This window comes from Gobio gobio (assembly GCF_949357685.1).
Source record: "Gobio gobio genome assembly, chromosome: 13".
In the NCBI taxonomy this organism is placed as follows: Eukaryota; Metazoa; Chordata; class Actinopteri; order Cypriniformes; family Gobionidae; genus Gobio; species Gobio gobio.
The window spans coordinates 54387566-54408721 of NC_137106.1; the positions used below are offsets into that span (position 1 = coordinate 54387566).

Here is a 21156-nt window from a genome sequence, read left to right on the forward strand (position 1 = left end):
GCTCGAGTAACTTCAGCTCGCACAACTTCAGCTCGCTCAACTTCAGCTCGCGTAACTTCAGCTCGCGTAACTTCAGCTCTCTCAACTTCAGCTCTCTCAACTTCAGCTTCAGCTCGCGCAACTTCAGATCGCGCAACTTCAGATCGCGTAACTTCAGCTCGCGCAACTTCAGCTCGCGTAACTTCAGCTCGCGCAACTTCAGCTCGCGTAACTTCAGCTCGCTCAACTTCAGCTCTCTCAACTTCAGCTCTCTCAACTTCAGCTTCAGCTCGCGCAACTTCAGATTGCGTAACTTCAGCTCGCGCAACTTCAGCCTGTCAACTTCAGCTCGCGCAACTTCAGCTCGCGCAACTTCAGCTCGCTCAACTTCAGCTCGCGCAACTTCAGCTCGCGTAACTTCAGCTCGAGTAACTTCAGCTCGCGCAACTTCAGCTCGTGCAACTTCAGCTCGCTCAACTTCAGCTCGCGTAACTTCAGCTCGAGTAACTTCAGCTCGCCCGAACTTCAGCTCGCATAACTTCAGCTCGCGCAACTTCAGCTCGCGCAACTTCAGCTCGCGTAACTTCAGCTCGAGTAACTTCAGCTCGCCCGAACTTCAGCTCGCGCAACTTCAGCTCGCGTAACTTCAGCTCGCCCGACTTCAGCTCCCGCAACTTCAGCTCTCTCAACTTCAGCTCGAGTAACTTCAGCTCGCCCGACTTCAGCTCCCGCAACTTCAGCTCCCGCAACTTCAGCTCGCGTAACTTCAGCTCGAGTAACTTCAGCTCGCGCAACTTCAGCTCGCGCAACTTCAGCTCGCGCAACTTCAGCTCGCGCAACTTCAGCTCGCGCAACTTCAGCTCGCGCAACTTCAGCTCGCGTAACTTCAGCTCGAGTAACTTCAGCTCGCCCGAACTTCAGCTCGCATAACTTCAGCTCGCGCAACTTCAGCTCCCGCAACTTCAGCTCGCGTAACTTCAGCTCGCCCGACTTCAGCTCCCGCAACTTCAGCTCGCGTAACTTCAGCTCGAGTAACTTCAGCTCGCGCAACTTCAGCTCCCGCAACTTCAGCTCCCGCAACTTCAGCTCGCGTAACTTCAGCTCGAGTAACTTCAGCTCGCCCGACTTCAGCTCGCTCGACTTCAGCTCGCGTAACTTCAGCTCGCGCAACTTCAGCTCGCTCAACTTCAGCTCGCGTAACTTCAGCTTGCGCAACTTCAGCTCGCGTAACTTCAGCTCGAGTAACTTCAGCTCGCGCAAATTCAGCTCGCGTAACTTCAGCTCGCGCAACTTCAGCTCGCTCAACTTCAGCTCGCCCGACTTCAGCTCGCTCGACTTCAGCTCGCCCGACTTCAGCTCGCTCAACTTCAGCTCGCGTAACTTCAGCTCGCGTAACTTCAGCTCGCGCAACTTCAGCTCGCGCAACTTCAGCTCGCGTAACTTCAGCTCGAGTAACTTCAGCTCGCGCAACTTCAGCTCGAGTAACTTCAGCTCGCGCAACTTCAGCTCGCTCAACTTCAGCTCGCTCAACTTCAGCTCGCTCAACTTCAGCTCGCTCAACACTTCCGCTCGCGCAACTTCAGCTCGCTCAACTTCAGTTCGCTCAACTTCAGCTCGCTCAACTTAAGCTCGCTCAACTTCAGCTAGCGTAACTTCAGCTCGCTCAACTTCAGCTCGCTCAACACTTCAGCTCGCTCAACTTCAGCTCGCTCAACTTCAGCTCGCTCAACTTCAGCTCGCTCAACTTCAGCTCGCGCATCTTCAGCTCGCTCAACTTCAGCTCGCGCATCTTCAGCTCGCTCAACTTCAGCTCGCTCAACTTCAGCTCGCTCAACTTCAGCTCGCTCAACTTCAGCTCGCGCATCTTCAGCTCGCTCAACTTCAGCTCGCGCATCTTCAGCTCGCTCAACTTCAGCTCGCTCAACTTCAGCTCGCTCAACTTCAGCTCGCTCAACTTCAGCTCGCGCAACTTCAGCTCGCTCAACTTCAGCTCGCGCAACTTCAGCTCGCTCAACTTCAGCTCGCTCAACTTCAGCTCGCTCAACTTCAGCTCGCTCAACTTCAGCTAGCGTAACTTCAGCTCGCTCAACTTCAGCTCACGCAACTTCAGCTCGCTCAACTTCAGCTCGCTCAACTTCAGCTCGCTCAACTTCAGCTAGCGTAACTTCAGCTCGCTCAACTTCAGCTCGCTCAACTTCAGCTAGCGTAACTTCAGCTCGCTCAACTTCAGCTCGCTCAACACTTCAGCTCGCTCAACTTCAGCTCGCTCAACTTCAGCTCGCTCAACTTCAGCTCGCTCAACTTCAGCTCGCTCAACTTCAGCTCGCTCAACTTCAGCTCGCTCAACTTCAGCTCGCGCATCTTCAGCTCGCTCAACTTCAGCTCGCGCATCTTCAGCTCGCTCAACTTCAGCTCGCGCAACTTCAGCTCGCTCAACTTCAGCTCGCGCAACTTCAGCTCGCTCAACTTCAGCTCGCGTAACTTCAGCTCACGCAGGAAAGCGACTCTTCATTCCTCGTCTCTTCCCTCAGTTCTCCAGTTTACATTTGTAACACACAAGTGACATGTTCGCGAATGATTGCAATATAGGCGTATGTGCGCGCGGGCGCACTTCCGGATAATCGGCAGAAAAATACAAAGAAAAAAGTTTTTGGCCGGTCAACCGGTGCATCCCTACCTTTAAGTGTGTGTTTTATAGTTGTTCTCTAGTTTTTCTTTGGGATTAAGCCATCTGAAGAACATGGGATGATGCGAATGATCCCGGCCCACACACACTTCCTGCCTCCACCACTGCACAAACCTCATCATGTGCCCGTTTGCCCACACACACACACACACACACACACACACACACACACACACACACGTCCATGACACAGCTCTACTGAAGAGGAGAACGTGTGGGCACTACAGAGGAAGTCCAGCTAGTGTCTCCTCCTCTAGTGTGCTGTATATCGAGTGAATTGCTTCACAAACAAGAACAAATGTAGCGCTTCATGAGCTGGTGTTTCTCCACAGGAGCGAGCGAGTGTGTGTGTGTGTGTGTTGTTGTGTGTTGCTTCATGAGCTGGTGTTTCTCCCACAGGAGCGAGTGACTCTGGCATGGAAGATAGAGAAGCTGGAGTTCTTCCACAGCCGGGAGAGGCAGCACAACTCCTGGGTCAGACAGGCCTCAGAGGCCATGGACATCGATGTGGACGACGACCTGCTGATGGGTATGAGCTAATGCTAATGCTAATGGGTATGAGCTAATGCTGATGGGTATGAGCTAATGCTGATGGGTATGAGCTAATCAGGGATTAAAGTTCTCCGTCGCTACGACGGATTTCCGTTAATTGCAGCGAGTCTATGACGGATTTCCGTCAATTACAGGGTTCCCGTCTGTCCTTAATGTCTTAAAATCACTTTTCATAATTTTAAGGTCGTAAATAGGCTTTCATTTCTCAAATAGTGTAATAAATGTCTTAATTTTAGTTTGAATAGGTCTTAAATTAAGGAAAGACGAGGTGTATTCATCCTGCTGAGGGGGATGTGATCAAAGCCTGGAGTGGAGCGAAAGCACGTTCCTCTCTCCACTCTAAGCATTCTGTAATCACTTCGCTCATGATCCACTCCGGGTTTTCAATTCCCGCTCACGGAAAAACTGCTCCATGTTCACTCAATTAATCTTAGTTTTGGAAAGTGCATGTCAGGTACAACTGAGCGCTGAGGTAACGTTATAATTATATGTCAGTTACCATGGACACACTTGTAATGCAGGAAGGCTCCGATGTGTCGGAGATTGATAAAAGTGTAAAAAATAAATGGAGATGGGCTTGGCTTAGCGAAATGGGGGAGAATGGCAAGCCTTTTAGTTCGTGGGCTAAAAAAATCAAACAGCCAGGTACGTGTCTTTGCACGGTGTGTCACAGGAGACTTCAGTATGGCAATAATGGCAAAAAAGTCCTAGCTCGCCATCAATCTGAAGCTAGTCACAATGCTGCCGTTCGTGCTCTTCAATACACAAGCTCCCTGCCTGGTGCACCAAGTACCACAACGGAGGTTCATGCATCTATGACCGACCGCGTGTGCGATCTAAAAGTGCGCATATGTTCTTTCATAGCGGAGCATGACCTGTCGTTCAAAGTCTCACAGCCGCTAGTTGATTTAATGCAATCGGCTGTCAAAGACAAGAGTGCACTTTCAAGATTGTCTGTATCTAATGTACACGCCTCCTACTTGTGCACACATGGCATTGCTGTTCATTGGAAAAACGAATTATCATCGAAGCTGAAAACGAAGATGTTTTCTTTAAATGTAGATGAGTCAACAGATGGAAACATGGACAGGATTCTGAATGTTCTTGTTCGATACTTTGATGAGGATATGGGTAAAGTGGCAACCCAGCATCTGGCCTCAAGGAAAATGAATATTGCAGATGCCTTAACAATCACACACACATTGACAGATATTCTCCAGTCATATAGCCTGAACTGGAACCAGGTTGTTGCTATACTGTTGGATAACTGCAATGTAATGAGAGGGAAAAAGTCTGGAGTAGAGACACTAGTCAGGAGAGAAAATCCATCACTCCTGGACATCAGCGGAGACACTGTCCATATGGTCTCAAATGCAGCCAAGGCCCTTTTAAATCCTTTCCAGGGATTTGTGGAACAATTTTGCTCCGATGTATACTATGACATTGAAAAATCACCTAAACAGAAAGAAGTTTTTTCTGAGTTTCAGTCCTTACTTCATTTGGCGAATAAGAGCCTAATACGTCCCATCAGCAGCAGGTTCCTGCAAATGCTAGATGTGTGCAACAGAATACGGGAGCTTATGGATCCATTGATTGTGCACTTCTACAGCGTCCTGTCTCCTCATGATCAACACAAACACAGGTACATGGCAATAGCATTCTCTTTTTTTTATTATTTAATTTCTGTAAGTAGGCCCAGTTTGCAATATCTCCTTAGCCTTTCAGTGTTAATAAAGAAAAAAAGCAATGGATTTTTTTTCTTTCTTTGGGACGATAATCAAACAAACAATATATATATAGAATATCGTGCAAAAGTTTGTGTATTTTAGTAATTCAAATTAAAATGTGAAACTAATATATTTAGTATATATAACTATATACATATGCATGATTATACTTTGGGGGCCGACATATTTAAAGTCCCTTTTTTTTATCGATTTCATGTAATATTCTAATTTTCTGAGATTTTGAATTTGTGGTTTTCATAAGCTGTAAAATTATAACTTGCACGATATTCTCATTTTTCAAGATTCACGTGTGTGTGTGTGTGTATATATATATATATATATATATATATATATATATATATATATATATATAAACATTTTAAATTATATTTAAAGGTGCAGACATTTAGTGGAATTTTTTAACATAAATCTAACCGAGTGGTGGAGATGGCTCAATGATCAATCAGGTTATATCAAGTTATAGATATACAGTAGTGACTCAAAGGGTTAAATATGTTAGAACAAATATCGAAGCTCAGCTTCATTACAGATGCAATCAAATTATTAAATAACCTTCATACAAGGGATGGAAAGTGCCTTGACCTCTAAACACAAAAATGATATCATGACAAATGAAGTATTGGCAATTAGAAATAGCAATGTCTGTTTTCTCTCCTTAATCCTTGTCTATATGTTTTTTTTTTGTGATGCAGATGGCTCCTAAACCAGCTTCTTGATAAGCATGCAGTTACATCTGATGAGAAGGCCAGGATAATTTTTCTGCAACAGCAAATGGCAAAATCTGCGAAGATCGGAAGTGATGTCAACAAAAATCGGAAGATGCGCATCTGTATGCTTTTTTCAGAGTTTCACAAGCTCACAGCCATGATTGATTTATACCGAGGTATGTTCACTTTTTATTCACTTCATTTGGTAAGAAAAGTACAGAGATTTCTTATGTATTGAAATCCCTTTATTGGTATATTTATTATATGCTTATTTTTCCTCGAATCCTGGAATGAAATCTAAGTTAACCATAAATGCAGTTTTTAGATCACTGTTAATCAGATCACTTTGGTTAATACTACTACTAATAAACTTTGTTTAAACAGCACATTTCAAAACAAAGTAAAATAATACAGATGAAAATAAACAACAAAGCTAAAAAATTATATAAAGGGTTGTAATATTCCAGGAAGAGTATGTTACATTACTATGAATGTAATAATGAATAAATGGATAAAATATTCAGACACATTTCTAATCAGGTTCTATTCTGATTTTCAGGTGTACTTCCAACTTTCCAGGTGTTCCTGAAGAAGTTGCAGCATGAAAAGCCCATGATCCATGTGCTGCATGCTGAAATGCTGCTACTGGTTAGGGAACTTCTCTCCAAATTTATGAAGCCTGAAACTATCCCCTTGAGTGCAAAGGGCTTGTTGAAGCTTAATGTTCACAATAGTGACCTGCAGTACACTGACAAAAGGTTGTCTGTGGGGAAGTTCAGCTTCTTTGCCTTAAACAAGGCTAGAGTGGAAAAGAAGCCCTGGGTGCAGAAGGTCTACAGCTCTCTCAGAGAAGGCTACATAAAGGCAGCAACATTCCTCCTGAAAAACCTTCCCCTCAACAACAAAATCATCACCTCTTTATCTGTGCTGACGCCATCATTGATTCTCCACGAATCAGTTCAAGGTGCATTCAACACCTTGGCCAAGGCCTTGCCAAATGCTGTGAAGTCTGAGGAGTTGGGTCAACTGGATGAAGAGGTGCGAGCCTACCAGATTGATACAGATCTAGGAGCACTGGCCAAATGTTTTGAGGAGAACATTGCACGAATCGATGTTGACTGGTGGAGTAAGATCTTTGCCATGAAGATGCCAGGAGGAGGAATGAGATTCCCCATCTTAGGGAAGTTGGTAAAGGCTCTTCTGTCATTGTTCACTGGCCCTCTTGTCGAAGGATCGTTTAACATCATGGATGACATAATTGAGAAAGACAGGGTTAGGCTGAACATTGAGACTTATGAAGGCTTAGCCATTATCAAGTCCCACATGAAGGTAATTGGCAAAACTGCCTCCAAAATGCAAATTACCCCTGCATTGAGGAGATCGTGCCTGTCTTCTTATGGGACATACCAAAATCATTTGAAGAAAAAGAAGGACGACCTTGACAAGCAAAAGGAAAGGAAACTGAGGGAAGCTGTGAAGGTCCTCTCAGCAGTTAGGGTTAAAAAAGTAAAGAAAGGTTCCAACTCTTCTGTTTGTGCTACAGCCTCCACCTCCTCCATCCCTGGACTTAAACGCACTGCTGCTACAGCCTCCACCTCCTCCACCCCTGGACTTAAACGCACTGCTGCTACAGCCTCCACCCCCTCCACCCCTGGACTTAAACGCACTGCTGCTACAGCCTCCACCCCCTCCACCCCTGGACTTAAACGCACTGCTGCTACAGCCTCCACCTCCTCCATCCCTGGACTTAAACGCACTGCTGCTACAGCCTCCACCTCCTCCACCCCTGGACTTAAACGCACTGCTGCTACAGCCTCCACCCCCTCCATCCCTGGACTTAAACGCACTGCTGCTACAGCCTCCACCCCCTCCATCCCTGGACTTAAACGCACTGCTGCTACAGCCTCCACCTCCTCCACCCCTGGACTTAAACGCACTGCTGCTACAGCCTCCACCCCCTCCACCCCTGGACTTAAACGCACTGCTGCTACAGCCTCCACCTCCTCCATCCCTGGACTTAAACGCACTGCTGCTACAGCCTCCACCTCCTCCATCCCTGGACTTAAACGCACTGCTGCTACAGCCTCCACCTCCTCCATCCCTGGACTTAAACGCACTGCTGCTACAGCCTCCACCCCCTCCATCCCTGGACTTAAACGCACTGCTGCTACAGCCTCCACCTCCTCCACCCCTGGACTTAAACGCACTGCTGCTACAGCCTCCACCCCCTCCACCCCTGGACTTAAACGCACTGCTGCTACAGCCTCCACCTCCTCCATCCCTGGACTTAAACGCACTGCTGCTACAGCCTCCACCTCCTCCACCCCTGGACTTAAACGCACTGCTGCTACAGCCTCCACCTCCTCCATCCCTGGACTTAAACGCACTGCTGCTACAGCCTCCACCCCCTCCACCCCTGGACTTAAACGCACTGCTGCTACAGCCTCCACCTCCTCCATCCCTGGACTTAAACGCACTGCTGCTACAGCCTCCACCCCCTCCACCCCTGGACTTAAACGCACTGCTGCTACAGCCTCCACCTCCTCCATCCCTGGACTTAAACGCACTGCTGCTACAGCCTCCACCCCCTCCACCCCTGGACTTAAACGCACTGCTGCTACAGCCTCCACCCCCTCCACCCCTGGACTTAAACGCACTGCTGCTACAGCCTCCACCCCCTCCACCCCTGGACTTAAACGCACTGCTGCTACAGCCTCCACCTCCTCCATCCCTGGACTTAAACGCACTGCTGCTACAGCCTCCACCCCCTCCACCCCTGGACTTAAACGCACTGCTGCTACAGCCTCCACCCCCTCCACCCCTGGACTTAAACGCACTGCTGCTACAGCCTCCACCCCCTCCACCCCTGGACTTAAACGCACTGCTGCTACAGCCTCCACCCCCTCCACCCCTGGACTTAAACGCACTGCTGCTACAGCCTCCACCTCCTCCACCCCTGGACTTAAACGCACTGCTGCTACAGCCTCCACCTCCTCCACCCCTGGACTTAAACGCACTGCTGCTACAGCCTCCACCTCCTCCACCCCTGGACTTAAACGCACTGCTGCTACAGCCTCCACCTCCTCCACCCCTGGACTTAAACGCACTGCTGCTACAGCCTCCACCTCCTCCACCCCTGGACTTAAACGCACTGCTGCTACAGCCTCCACCTCCTCCACCCCTGGACTTAAACGCACTGCTGCTACAGCCTCCACCCCCTCCACCCCTGGACTTAAACGCACTGCTGCTACAGCCTCCACCTCCTCCACCCCTGGACTTAAACGCACTGCTGCTACAGCCTCCACCTCCTCCATCCCTGGAGTTAAAGGCAAAACTGCTGCTACAGCCTCCACCTCCTCCACCCCTGGACTTAAACGCACTGCTGCTACAGCCTCCACCTCCTCCATCCCTGGAGTTAAAGGCAAAACTGCTGCTGCTACAGCCTCCACCCCCTCCACCCCTGGACTTAAACGCACTGCTGCTACAGCCTCCACCTCCTCCACCCCTGGACTTAAACGCACTGCTGCTACAGCCTCCACCTCCTCCATCCCTGGAGTTAAAGGCAAAACTGCTGCTACAGCCTCCACCTCCTCCACCCCTGGACTTAAACGCACTGCTGCTACAGCCTCCACCTCCTCCATCCCTGGAGTTAAAGGCAAAACTGCTGCTGCTACAGCCTCCACCTCCTCCACCCCTGGACTTAAACGCACTGCTGCTACAGCCTCCACCTCCTCCACCCCTGGACTTAAAAGCACTGCTGCTACAGCCTCCACCTCCTCCATCCCTGGACTTAAACGCACTGCTGCTACAGCCTCCACCCCCTCCATCCCTGGAGTTAAAGGCAAAACTGCTGCTGCTACAGCCTCCACCTCCTCCACCCCTGGAGTTAAAGGCAAAACTGCTGCTACAGCCTCCACCTCTCCTGGAGCAACTCCTGCACATGTAGCTAGTCAAACACTGAAACGGGTGTCAGGTGTAGCCAAGCTTCAGGAATATGGTTTCACAGCCAAAAGGCAGAAAAAGTGAAAAGCACTCTAGAGACTTTTGCACAAGAATAGCACTTTAATGGTGGTGCTGTTACTTTTTTCTTTTTTTTCTGTTAATTAAGAGTTTTACAAAACATTGTTTGGTCTTATAAGATAAATAAAAACATGCACTGCAAAGTTATGTAGATGGTTGATTATTTGTCAAGCTAAGTATATTTTTTCATAGATTAAAATAGCTTTTAAAATACGCAAACTGGCAATATTAAAGCGGTTTAAAACATCTCCCCTTAAAACGCTATTGGTCTCGACTATTTAAGTAAAGTTAAAATAATATGACTTGGCCTGAAAAAAAATTTCAGTCAGAAGATTTTTTTTCACTTTAATCCCTGGCTAATGCTAATGGGTGTGAGCTAATGCTAATGGGTATGAGCTAATGCTGATGGGTATGAGCTAATGCTGATGGGTGTGAGCTAATGCTAATGGATATGAGCTAATGCTAATGGGTATGAGCTAATGCTGATGGGTATGAGCTAATGCTAATGCTAATGGGTATGAGCTAATGCTGATGGGTATGTGCTAATGCTAATGGGTATGAGCTAATGCTAATGGGTATGAGCTAATGCTGATGGGTATGAGCTAATGCTGATGGGTGTGAGCTAATGCTAATGGATATGAGCTAATGCTAATGGGTATGAGCTAATGCTGATGGGTATGAGCTAATGCTAATGCTAATGGGTATGAGCTAATGCTGATGGGTATGTGCTAATGCTAATGGGTATGAGCTAATGCTAATGGGTATGAGCTAATGCTGATGGGTATGAGCTAATGCTAATGCTGATGGGTATGAGCTTCTGCTGAGCAGAGTTCACAGTGTGACCTTTGACCTGTGACCTTTGCCCTGTGTGTTACAGGCGGCAGTAAAGGCGAGGATGAGGAGCGGGAGCATCAGAGGCTGGTGAAGGTGATGAAGAAGCAGCTCAAGCAGATGATCTCTCAGCCGGTCTTCAGACACCAGATGAAGACCAAGTACCCCACGCAGATGGGCAAGCTGACCCTGCCCCAGATGCCCCAGATGCCCCTCTCCACAGCGGGCACTGCCCTCGCCAGCCTGAGCCGCCGGTGACACGCTGAGGCTCTCTAGAGGAGTGTGTGTGTGTGTGTGTGTGTGTGTGTGTGTGTGTGTGTGTGTGTGTGTGTGTGTGTGTGTGTGTGTGTGTGTGTGTGTGTGTGTGTGTGTGTGTGTGTGTGTGTGAGAGCCGCTCTTAATGTCCATTAAACATGTGTTATTATGACCACACCTGACTGTGTTTGAATAAAGACCCAGAGATCCTGAACACTAGTTGTAAACAGAGAGTGTGTTTATATCATCAGATGGAGTGTGTGGATGCTCTGGGGGAAGATGTTCATTTAATTCTTTTGTTTTATTAAATCACATGTTCTCCATTTGGCCGTTCGGACTTTAATGCTAATAGAGGAAGTGTTTCACCCTAACCCTGATGATGTCATCATGATGTCACTCAGAACCGTGTGCTTCATGCAGTCAGAGCGCTTACACTGCTGGGGTTCTGCTCTCAAACAGGCTCTAACCGTCGCCATTTTGGTCTGTTTACACTGAAATGCAGCTCGAGTTCTCAAACTGAAGCCGAGCACACACTGAGACTGACCCTACAACACTCGCCTGATTCTGATCTATCCGCTGCAGATCTCCGTGTCAGATGATGGGCAGGCTGTGGCGTCTCCTGCGACCACACACTCAAACTGGCCAGAACGAGCACTAGAGATTTCTCTGCAGTCGCCTCAATCCCGTGTGTATCGCAGCTCACGGTCCCCGGACGGGTCATCGATTGATGATATAAAACTGGACGAGTTCTCTTGTGTGTGTCCGTTTATCACGTGCCTCGACTATCGTACAGTCTGACATTAATGACACAGGTCTTCCAGTGTGTCCTGTCTTACAGCGAGATCATGTGTCTGATCAGGACCGGTATAGCACTGTTATAAATCAGTGTGTGCGTCTGGCTTTATGAACGGCTCAGTTTTGGAGCTTCAGAAGTGGCGGCGTGTGTGAGCCGTGTTTCCATTACAGATTTGTGCAAAACATTTGCGATTCTTTTCTAAAAGCCGCTAAAAAAATTGCAAAATGATGGCGTTTCCATTAACTGATGTTATGCGACTAAAACTATTTTTTCCTCTCATAATAAATCATTCCAAAAAATTGAATATAGACGTGTGTGTGTGTGTGTGTGTGTGTGTGTGAGAGAGAGATCCAAGCACTGATGGCAAGGAAAGCACCGTATACTTGAGCAGCACACATGAGGTGTTCTGATAAATTGTGGCATTTTCTACTCTATTGTGTTTTATGAGTTTAATAAAGAGCTCTCTCGTCTTCTGTCCACACACACCATCATCTGTAGAGAATGATCCACTATTGTGTTCATCAGGTTATGGTGACGCTTCGCCACAGAGACGAGCAAAACGTTTGAATTTGAATGTGGGAACTCAAAGGTTTTACCACTTCGTTATTTTGGTTTAGAATTTTGTTTGTTGGAAATATGAACTGAATTTAGAAATGCTTTTGAAATGAAAAAATTTGTGTTTAATAAAAAATATATATTTCTGAAATGAAGGCAGCGTTTGGAGTGGAGTGCAGAATAATAACTGAGTCACGGCCTTTGCTGTTATTGAGTTTACACAAATTAAAGTAGAGTTTATATTATAGTGTATAATGATGTCTGATCTCTATGGCTAGTACTGAGAGTAATTTCCGCTGGAATAAGGAAAATATCCATCAGAAGCGCCGACGCCTTCATCAGACAGAGTTAAAGAAAACTCAGCATATTTAGTTTCTTGTTAGGCTGTGTCTAAATATTATAATCTTTTAATTTCATATGTTGATTATGAAAAGTGAGCAGCATGAGTAAACTTCAGATGCGCATTTATCTGGGGACGTGGATTTGACCACTTCATTGAATTTTGTCTTTCTTTAAAATTAATTTTGTTTTGTATAAATGATATTTTAATTTTGATCAATGTTTAATCCACTATTTGGCTGTATATTTAATAAATAATAAGCAAACTGAAATGGTGGGGAATGGATTGACGTGTGTAGCTGTTTCCTCCGTCTCTGAGTACGGCTGAAACTATAGAGTCTTTCTGTTTTAACATGTCTTGAGTATATGTCTGAATTACAGGAGGCTTATAGATGGTTATGATATGTGTGTCTGCACTGGGGTCAGTCATTACTGGGCTAAACTTACACCACTTATTAGGAGAAAATATATGTCGTTTTAACAACATAAGATCCAGTGCTTTAAGTGGGCCGGTATGCGCCGATACTCAGTACCGCCACTTCCAGATATAGCTCTTGAGCACCGCCACCTCTCCGCGCGCCCAGAACGTGCTTTTAGCGAGCAGAGACTACATTACCCATACACCCTTGAGTTTTACAAGTGAAAAGCGCATGCGTCGCTTTTGCCGCTGTCAGTGTCAACAACTCAAAGTGGTCCGGAGAGGGTGTGTGAAACGCCACGTGAGACTGGGTTGGAAACGCCCAACCAAAGCTGCTCGTTTACAATCTTTGGTTAAAATACAAAGCACTTCTACCGATGACAACAGCCGCATGTTAAAGCTGGGTCGTTCCTGTTATACAGTGACTTTTCTGTCTTTATGATTTACTTACTCATATTTTCTATAAAATGAGTCACATAAGAAATGGCTTAAATTATAAATGTAGGTCTTCTTTGTCACTTAAACAGATATAATAGGTATTAAAAATACTATTTTGTATTTTGCACACCTTTTTATTGATATATGCATTCAATTTTATCATGTCCTCAGTGCAAAGTAATCAACTTCCACAAGAACTATAAACCATGAAATGATGAAAATCTCAAAATATTTTTAGATTATGTTATAGAATAGGCTAAACTACCTCTGGTTATACATATAAATCATGTGAAACTATAGTTATTATTTTACAATTGTCTTCATTTACTGTGTCCCTGAAGTCATCTTCCACCCTGTGTATGTATTTCTCGACTTCCAAAAAAGACCACAGTTTCATTGAGACAATTTTCAGGAAATTACATCATTAGTTTTTCCTGCTGGAATTCAACCGTACAAAATTAGGTAAGCTTCAACTCTCACCTCTACCTTTTTTTTTAGTTTTTGAAATGTTATCCTGCTTGTCCCACTCTTAAAGTTCCTCCTGTTAGGCTCTGTTATGAAGAATGTTTGTCCGGTCAAAAAAATGTTAAAACATATCTGACATAGTTATAAAAGTTCTGTTTATCTGTAAAAGGTTAGCTAGCTAAACGTTGATCCCTCAAAGAGCTACGGCTAACTTATCTTAAAATTTTCCACCCTGTTGATTCCGCCCTGTTAGATCTATAAACCTAACAGGGTGGAAATTCTAATAGAATAAATCGTATTTTGTGTATATTGCAAATTCTATAAACACATATATGCATATATAAATATTATATATTAAACCATGTTATAGGTGCAGTGCCACACATTACTGATGGCAAATCCTGCAGGACAGTGAGGGAAAACTCCTCCACTGTTCTGGTCTTCCACCTGTTAGGCCAGTCATTTTTAAACAATAATTTGACAGCAACGTTAAATGTTTTGCATACTTATGTTTCATTTTGGGAGGTGAGGATCATTAAAAGCATATACAATATATGTTTTTAAACACATTTTTTTATGATTTACCATCCTGTTGGCAAAAATGGGTACAAAAAGTACCTGTTCTTAATAATCAAGAAATTCTATTCATCAATAATAGTTTTGTTATTGTTTCAAGAAATAAAAAATACCATAATGGCATAAGGGACATATACTATCCAAGAAAAACTTGTTATTGTTTAACATGTACATTATTAACATTTTGTGATAAATATGCATTTGTCCCTAACAGGGTGGAACACCTTCACGGCCTGTGTCTGAACAATCAATCTACCGATTATTATTATTTTTTGAGTCCCTGAGCTTGACCAATATGTATTCCGACTAGTTAAACATGTCACCATTTTGGTAGAACACTAAAAACATGAAAATCATGTACTTTTTTTCCCAACATTTATGAAGCCAAAATGTTCCCGCAGACCAGGAATGACCCAGCTATAGTTTCTAACTGTGTTGCTATTTGATTAGAAAAGAGACAGAAGTGAACATTGGCCTGCATGAGCCTCATGAGGAGCCGTCAATGGTCCTGCTTTGTAAATAAACCCTTATTGTAACAAATGATATATTTACACAATTACAAGAACTATATGTAAGTTCTAAGGCTGAGAACAAGTTAGAAAGAGCTTTAAAATACGGACCTTCTTGAATTATTGACTAAGCAATCCCCCATAACCACGCCCACAACAAAGCCCCGCCCCCTCTGGTGAGTACCGGCACTTGATTTTTTCCACTTAAAGCACTGATAAGATCTCGTTATTAGACACACTTGAGTGGCAAAAAAAATATGTGTCAGCAATGCATGACCGTATCAATGCGGAAAAACTTTCCTTTTTTTTGGCGAAAATTTCCTTTTTTGATTTGCCTGAAACATGCCTACCTCCATGAGAGAGTAAACACTTTTTTGAGATATATGGGAGTTTTTGCGAAATTGACGCGTAATTGGGCGTATTTTCAATTCGCAATTTCACTTTGCGCACTTTAAAGGGTAATGGAGACGCGGCGACTGACGGCTGTAACCGTAGGGTTTAAAACTAAAGCCCTCAGATTCTGATGTCCTCAGATGATTACAGTACATCTCCACTTCATCATCATCTCTAATGCACAGTTTGAGTCTCCAGCAAACGATGAGTTTCAGAAGATTGAGGCGTTTCACACAGATTCTGTCAGGCTCGTGTTTCTGCCTCCGAACGAAATCATTTAAAGTCGAGTCTAAAGCCGTTTCCTGCTTTCTGCATGATTGACTCCGTTACAGAGACGATTCTCATCATAAACCAGTGTGACGGAGAGTATATACACCACTGATCTATATAATGAGTGATGGAGTATATACACCACTGATCTATATAATGAGTGATGGAGTATATACACCACTGATCTATATAATGAGTGATGGAGTATATACACCACTGATCTATATAATGAGTGATGGAGTATATACACCACTGATCTATATAATGAGTGATGGAGTATATACACCACTGATCTATATAATGAGTGATGGAGTATATACACCACTGATCTATATAATGAGTGATGGAGTATATACACCACTGATCTATATAATGAGTGACGGAGAGTATATACACCACTGATCTATATAATGAGTGATGGAGTATATACACCACTGATCTATATAATGAGTGACGGAGAGTATATACACCACTGATCTATATAATGAGTGATGGAGTATATACACCACTGATCTATATAATGAGTGATGGAGTATATACACCACTGATCTATATAATGAGTGATGGAGTATATACACCACTGATCTATATAATGAGTGACGGAGAGTATATACACCACTGATCTATATAATGAGTGATGGAGTATATACACCACTGATCTATATAATGAGTGATGGAGTATATACACCACTGATCTATATAATGAGTGATGGAGTATATACACCACTGATCTATATAATGAGTGACGGAGTATATACACCACTGATCTATATAATGAGTGATGGAGTATATACACCACTGATCTATATAATGAGTGATGGAGTATATACACCACTGATCTATATAATGAGTGATGGAGTATATACACCACTGATCTATATAATGAGTGACGGAGTATATACACCACTGATCTATATAATGAGTGATGGAGTATATACACCACTGATCTATATAATGAGTGACGGAGTATATACACCACTGATCTATATAATGAGTGACGGAGTATATACACCACTGATCTATATAATGAGTGACGGAGTATATACACCACTGATCTATATAATGAGTGATGGAGTATATACACCACTGATCTATATAATGAGTGATGGAGTATATACACCACTGATCTATATAATGAGTGACGGAGAGTATATACACCACTGATCTATATAATGAGTGACGGAGAGTATATACACCACTGATCTATATAATGAGTGACGGAGAGTATATACACCACTGATCTATATAATGAGTGACGGAGTATATACACCACTGATCTATATAATGAGTGACGGAGAGTATATACACCACTGATCTATATAATGAGTGATGGAGTATATACACCACTGATCTATATAATGAGTGATGGAGTATATACACCACTGATCTATATAATGAGTGACGGAGAGTATATACACCACTGATCTATATAATGAGTGATGGAGAGTATATACACCACTGATCTATATAATGAGTGACGGAGAGTATATTCACCACTGATCTATATAATGAGTGATGGAGTATATACACCACTGATCTATATAATGAGTGATGGAGTATATACACCACTGATCTATATAATGAGTGATGGAGTATATACACCACTGATCTATATAATGAGTGATGGAGAGTATATACACCACTGATCTATATAATGAGTGATGGAGTATATACACCACTGATCTATATAATGAGTGATGGAGTATATACACCACTGATCTATATAATGAGTGATGGAGTATATACACCACTGATCTATATAATGAGTGATGGAGTATATACACCACTGATCTATATAATGAGTGATGGAGTATATACACCACTGATCTATATAATGAGTGATGGAGTATATACACCACTGATCTATATAATGAGTGATGGAGTATATACACCACTGATCTATATAATGAGTGATGGAGTATATACACCACTGATCTATATAATGAGTGATGGAGTATATACACCACTGATCTATATAATGAGTGACGGAGAGTATATACACCACTGATCTATATAATGAGTGATGGAGTATATACACCACTGATCTATATAATGAGTGACGGAGTATATACACCACTGATCTATATAATGAGTGATGGAGTATATACACCACTGATCTATATAATGAGTGATGGAGTATATACACCACTGATCTATATAATGAGTGATGGAGTATATACACCACTGATCTATATAATGAGTGACGGAGTATATACACCACTGATCTATATGGAGTATATACACCACTGATCTATATAATGAGTGACGGAGTATATACACCACTGATCTATATAATGAGTGATGGAGTATATACACCACTGATCTATATAATGAGTGATGGAGTATATACACCACTGATCTATATAATGAGTGATGGAGTATATACACCACTGATCTATATAATGAGTGATGGAGTATATACACCACTGATCTATATAATGAGTGATGGAGTATATACACCACTGATCTATATAATGAGTGATGGAGTATATACACCACTGATCTATATAATGAGTGATGGAGTATATACACCACTGATCTATATAATGAGTGACGGAGAGTATATACACCACTGATCTATATAATGAGTGATGGAGTATATACACCACTGATCTATATAATGAGTGATGGAGTATATACACCACTGATCTATATAATGAGTGATGGAGAGTATATACACCACTGATCTATATAATGAGTGATGGAGTATATACACCACTGATCTATATAATGAGTGATGGAGTATATACACCACTGATCTATATAATGAGTGATGGAGTATATACACCACTGATCTATATAATGAGTGATGGAGTATATACACCACTGATCTATATAATGAGTGATGGAGTATATACACCACTGATCTATATAATGAGTGATGGAGTATATACACCACTGATCTATATAATGAGTGACGGAGTATATACACCACTGATCTATATAATGAGTGATGGAGTATATACACCACTGATCTATATAATGAGTGATGGAGAGTATATACACCACTGATCTATATAATGAGTGATGGAGAGTATATACACCACTGATCTATATAATGAGTGATGGAGAGTATATACACCACTGATCTATATAATGAGTGATGGAGAGTATATACACCACTGATCTATATAATGAGTGATGGAGAGTATATACACCACTGATCTATATAATGAGTGATGGAGTATATACACCACTGATCTATATAATGAGTGATGGAGTATATACACCACTGATCTATATAATGAGTGATGGAGTATATACACCACTGATCTATATAATGAGTGATGGAGTATATACACCACTGATCTATATAATGAGTGATGGAGTATATACACCACTGATCTATATAATGAGTGATGGAGTATATACACCACTGATCTATATAATGAGTGATGGAGAGTATATACACCACTGATCTATATAATGAGTGATGGAGTATATACACCACTGATCTATATAATGAGTGATGGAGTATATACACCACTGATCTATATAATGAGTGATGGAGTATATACACCACTGATCTATATAATGAGTGACGGAGTATATACACCACTGATCTATATAATGAGTGACGGAGTATATACACCACTGATCTATATAATGAGTGATGGAGTATATACACCACTGATCTATATAATGAGTGACGGAGAGTATATACACCACTGATCTATATAATGAGTGATGGAGTATATACACCACTGATCTATATAATGAGTGATGGAGTATATACACCACTGATCTATATAATGAGTGATGGAGTATATACACCACTGATCTATATAATGAGTGATGGAGAGTATATACACCACTGATCTATATAATGAGTGATGGAGTATATACACCACTGATCTATATAATGAGTGATGGAGTATATACACCACTGATCTATATAATGAGTGATGGAGTATATACACCACTGATCTATATAATGAGTGACGGAGTATATACACCACTGATCTATATAATGAGTGATGGAGTATATACACCACTGATCTATATAATGAGTGATGGAGTATATACACCACTGATCTATATAATGAGTGACGGAGTATATACACCACTGATCTATATAATGAGTGATGGAGTATATACACCACTGATCTATATAATGAGTGATGGAGTATATACACCACTGATCTATATAATGAGTGATGGAGTATATACACCACTGATCTATATAATGAGTGACGGAGAGTATATACACCACTGATCTATATAATGAGTGATGGAGTATATACACCACTGATCTATATAATGAGTGATGGAGTATATACACCACTGATCTATATAATGAGTGATGGAGTATATACACCACTGATCTATATAATGAGTGATGGAGTATATACACCACTGATCTATATAATGAGTGATGGAGTATATACACCACTGATCTATATAATGAGTGACGGAGAGTATATACACCACTGATCTATATAATGAGTGATGGAGTATATACACCACTGATCTATATAATGAGTGATGGAGTATATACACCACTGATCTATATAATGAGTGATGGAGTATATACACCACTGATCTATATAATGAGTGACGGAGTATATACACCACTGATCTATATAATGAGTGACGGAGTATATACACCACTGATCTATATAATGAGTGACGGAGTATATACACCACTGATCTATATAATGAGTGATGGAGTATATACACCACTGATCTATATAATGAGTGATGGAGTATATACACCACTGATCTATATAATGAGTGATGGAGTATATACACCACTGATCTATATAATGAGTGATGGAGTATATACACCACTGATCTATATAATGAGTGATGGAGTATATACACCACTGATCTATATAATGAGTGATGGAGTATATACACCACTGATCTATATAATGAGTGATGGAGTATATACACCACTGATCTATATAATGAGTGACGGAGTATATACACCACTGATCTATATAATGAGTGATGGAGTATATACACCACTGATCTATATGGAGTATATACACCACTGATCTATATAATGAGTGATGGAGTATATACACCACTTATCTATATAATGAGTGACGGAGTATATACACCACTGATCTATATAATGAGTGATGGAGTATATACACCACTGATCTATATAATGAGTGATGGAGTATATACACCACTGATCTATATAATGAGTGATGGAGTATATACACCACTGATCTATATGGAGTATATACACCACTGATCTATATAATGAGTGATGGAGTATATACACCACTGATCTATATAATGAGTGACGGAGTATATACACCACTGATCTATATAATGAGTGACGGAGTATATACACCACTGATCTATATAATGAGTGACGGAGAGTATATACACCACTGATCTATATAATGAGTGATGGAGTATATACACCACTGATCTATATAATGAGTGATGGAGAGTATATACACCACTGATCTATATAATGAGTGATGGAGAGTATATACACCACTGATCTATATAATGAGTGACGGAGTATATACACCACTGATCTATATAATGAGTGATGGAGTATATACACCACTGATCTATATAATGAGTGATGGAGTATATACACCACTGATCTATATAATGAGTGACGGAGTATATACACCACTGATCTATATAATG

At 42.3% G+C, this 21156-nt stretch overlaps 1 protein-coding gene across 1 annotated transcript in view; it reads left to right on the forward strand.

Annotated features, from left to right (window-relative positions):
- Positions 1-12736, forward strand: part of ddx24 (DEAD (Asp-Glu-Ala-Asp) box helicase 24) — a 49674-nt gene extending 36938 nt beyond the window's left edge. Inside the window, exons 8-9 of the mRNA XM_079833847.1 lie at positions 3065-3194; positions 10570-12736. Of these exons, the coding sequence (XP_079689973.1) occupies positions 3065-3194; positions 10570-10781 (342 nt within the window). The 3' untranslated portion in view covers positions 10782-12736. The remainder of the gene's footprint in view (positions 1-3064; positions 3195-10569) is intronic.
- Positions 12737-21156: the final 8420 nt, after the last annotated feature.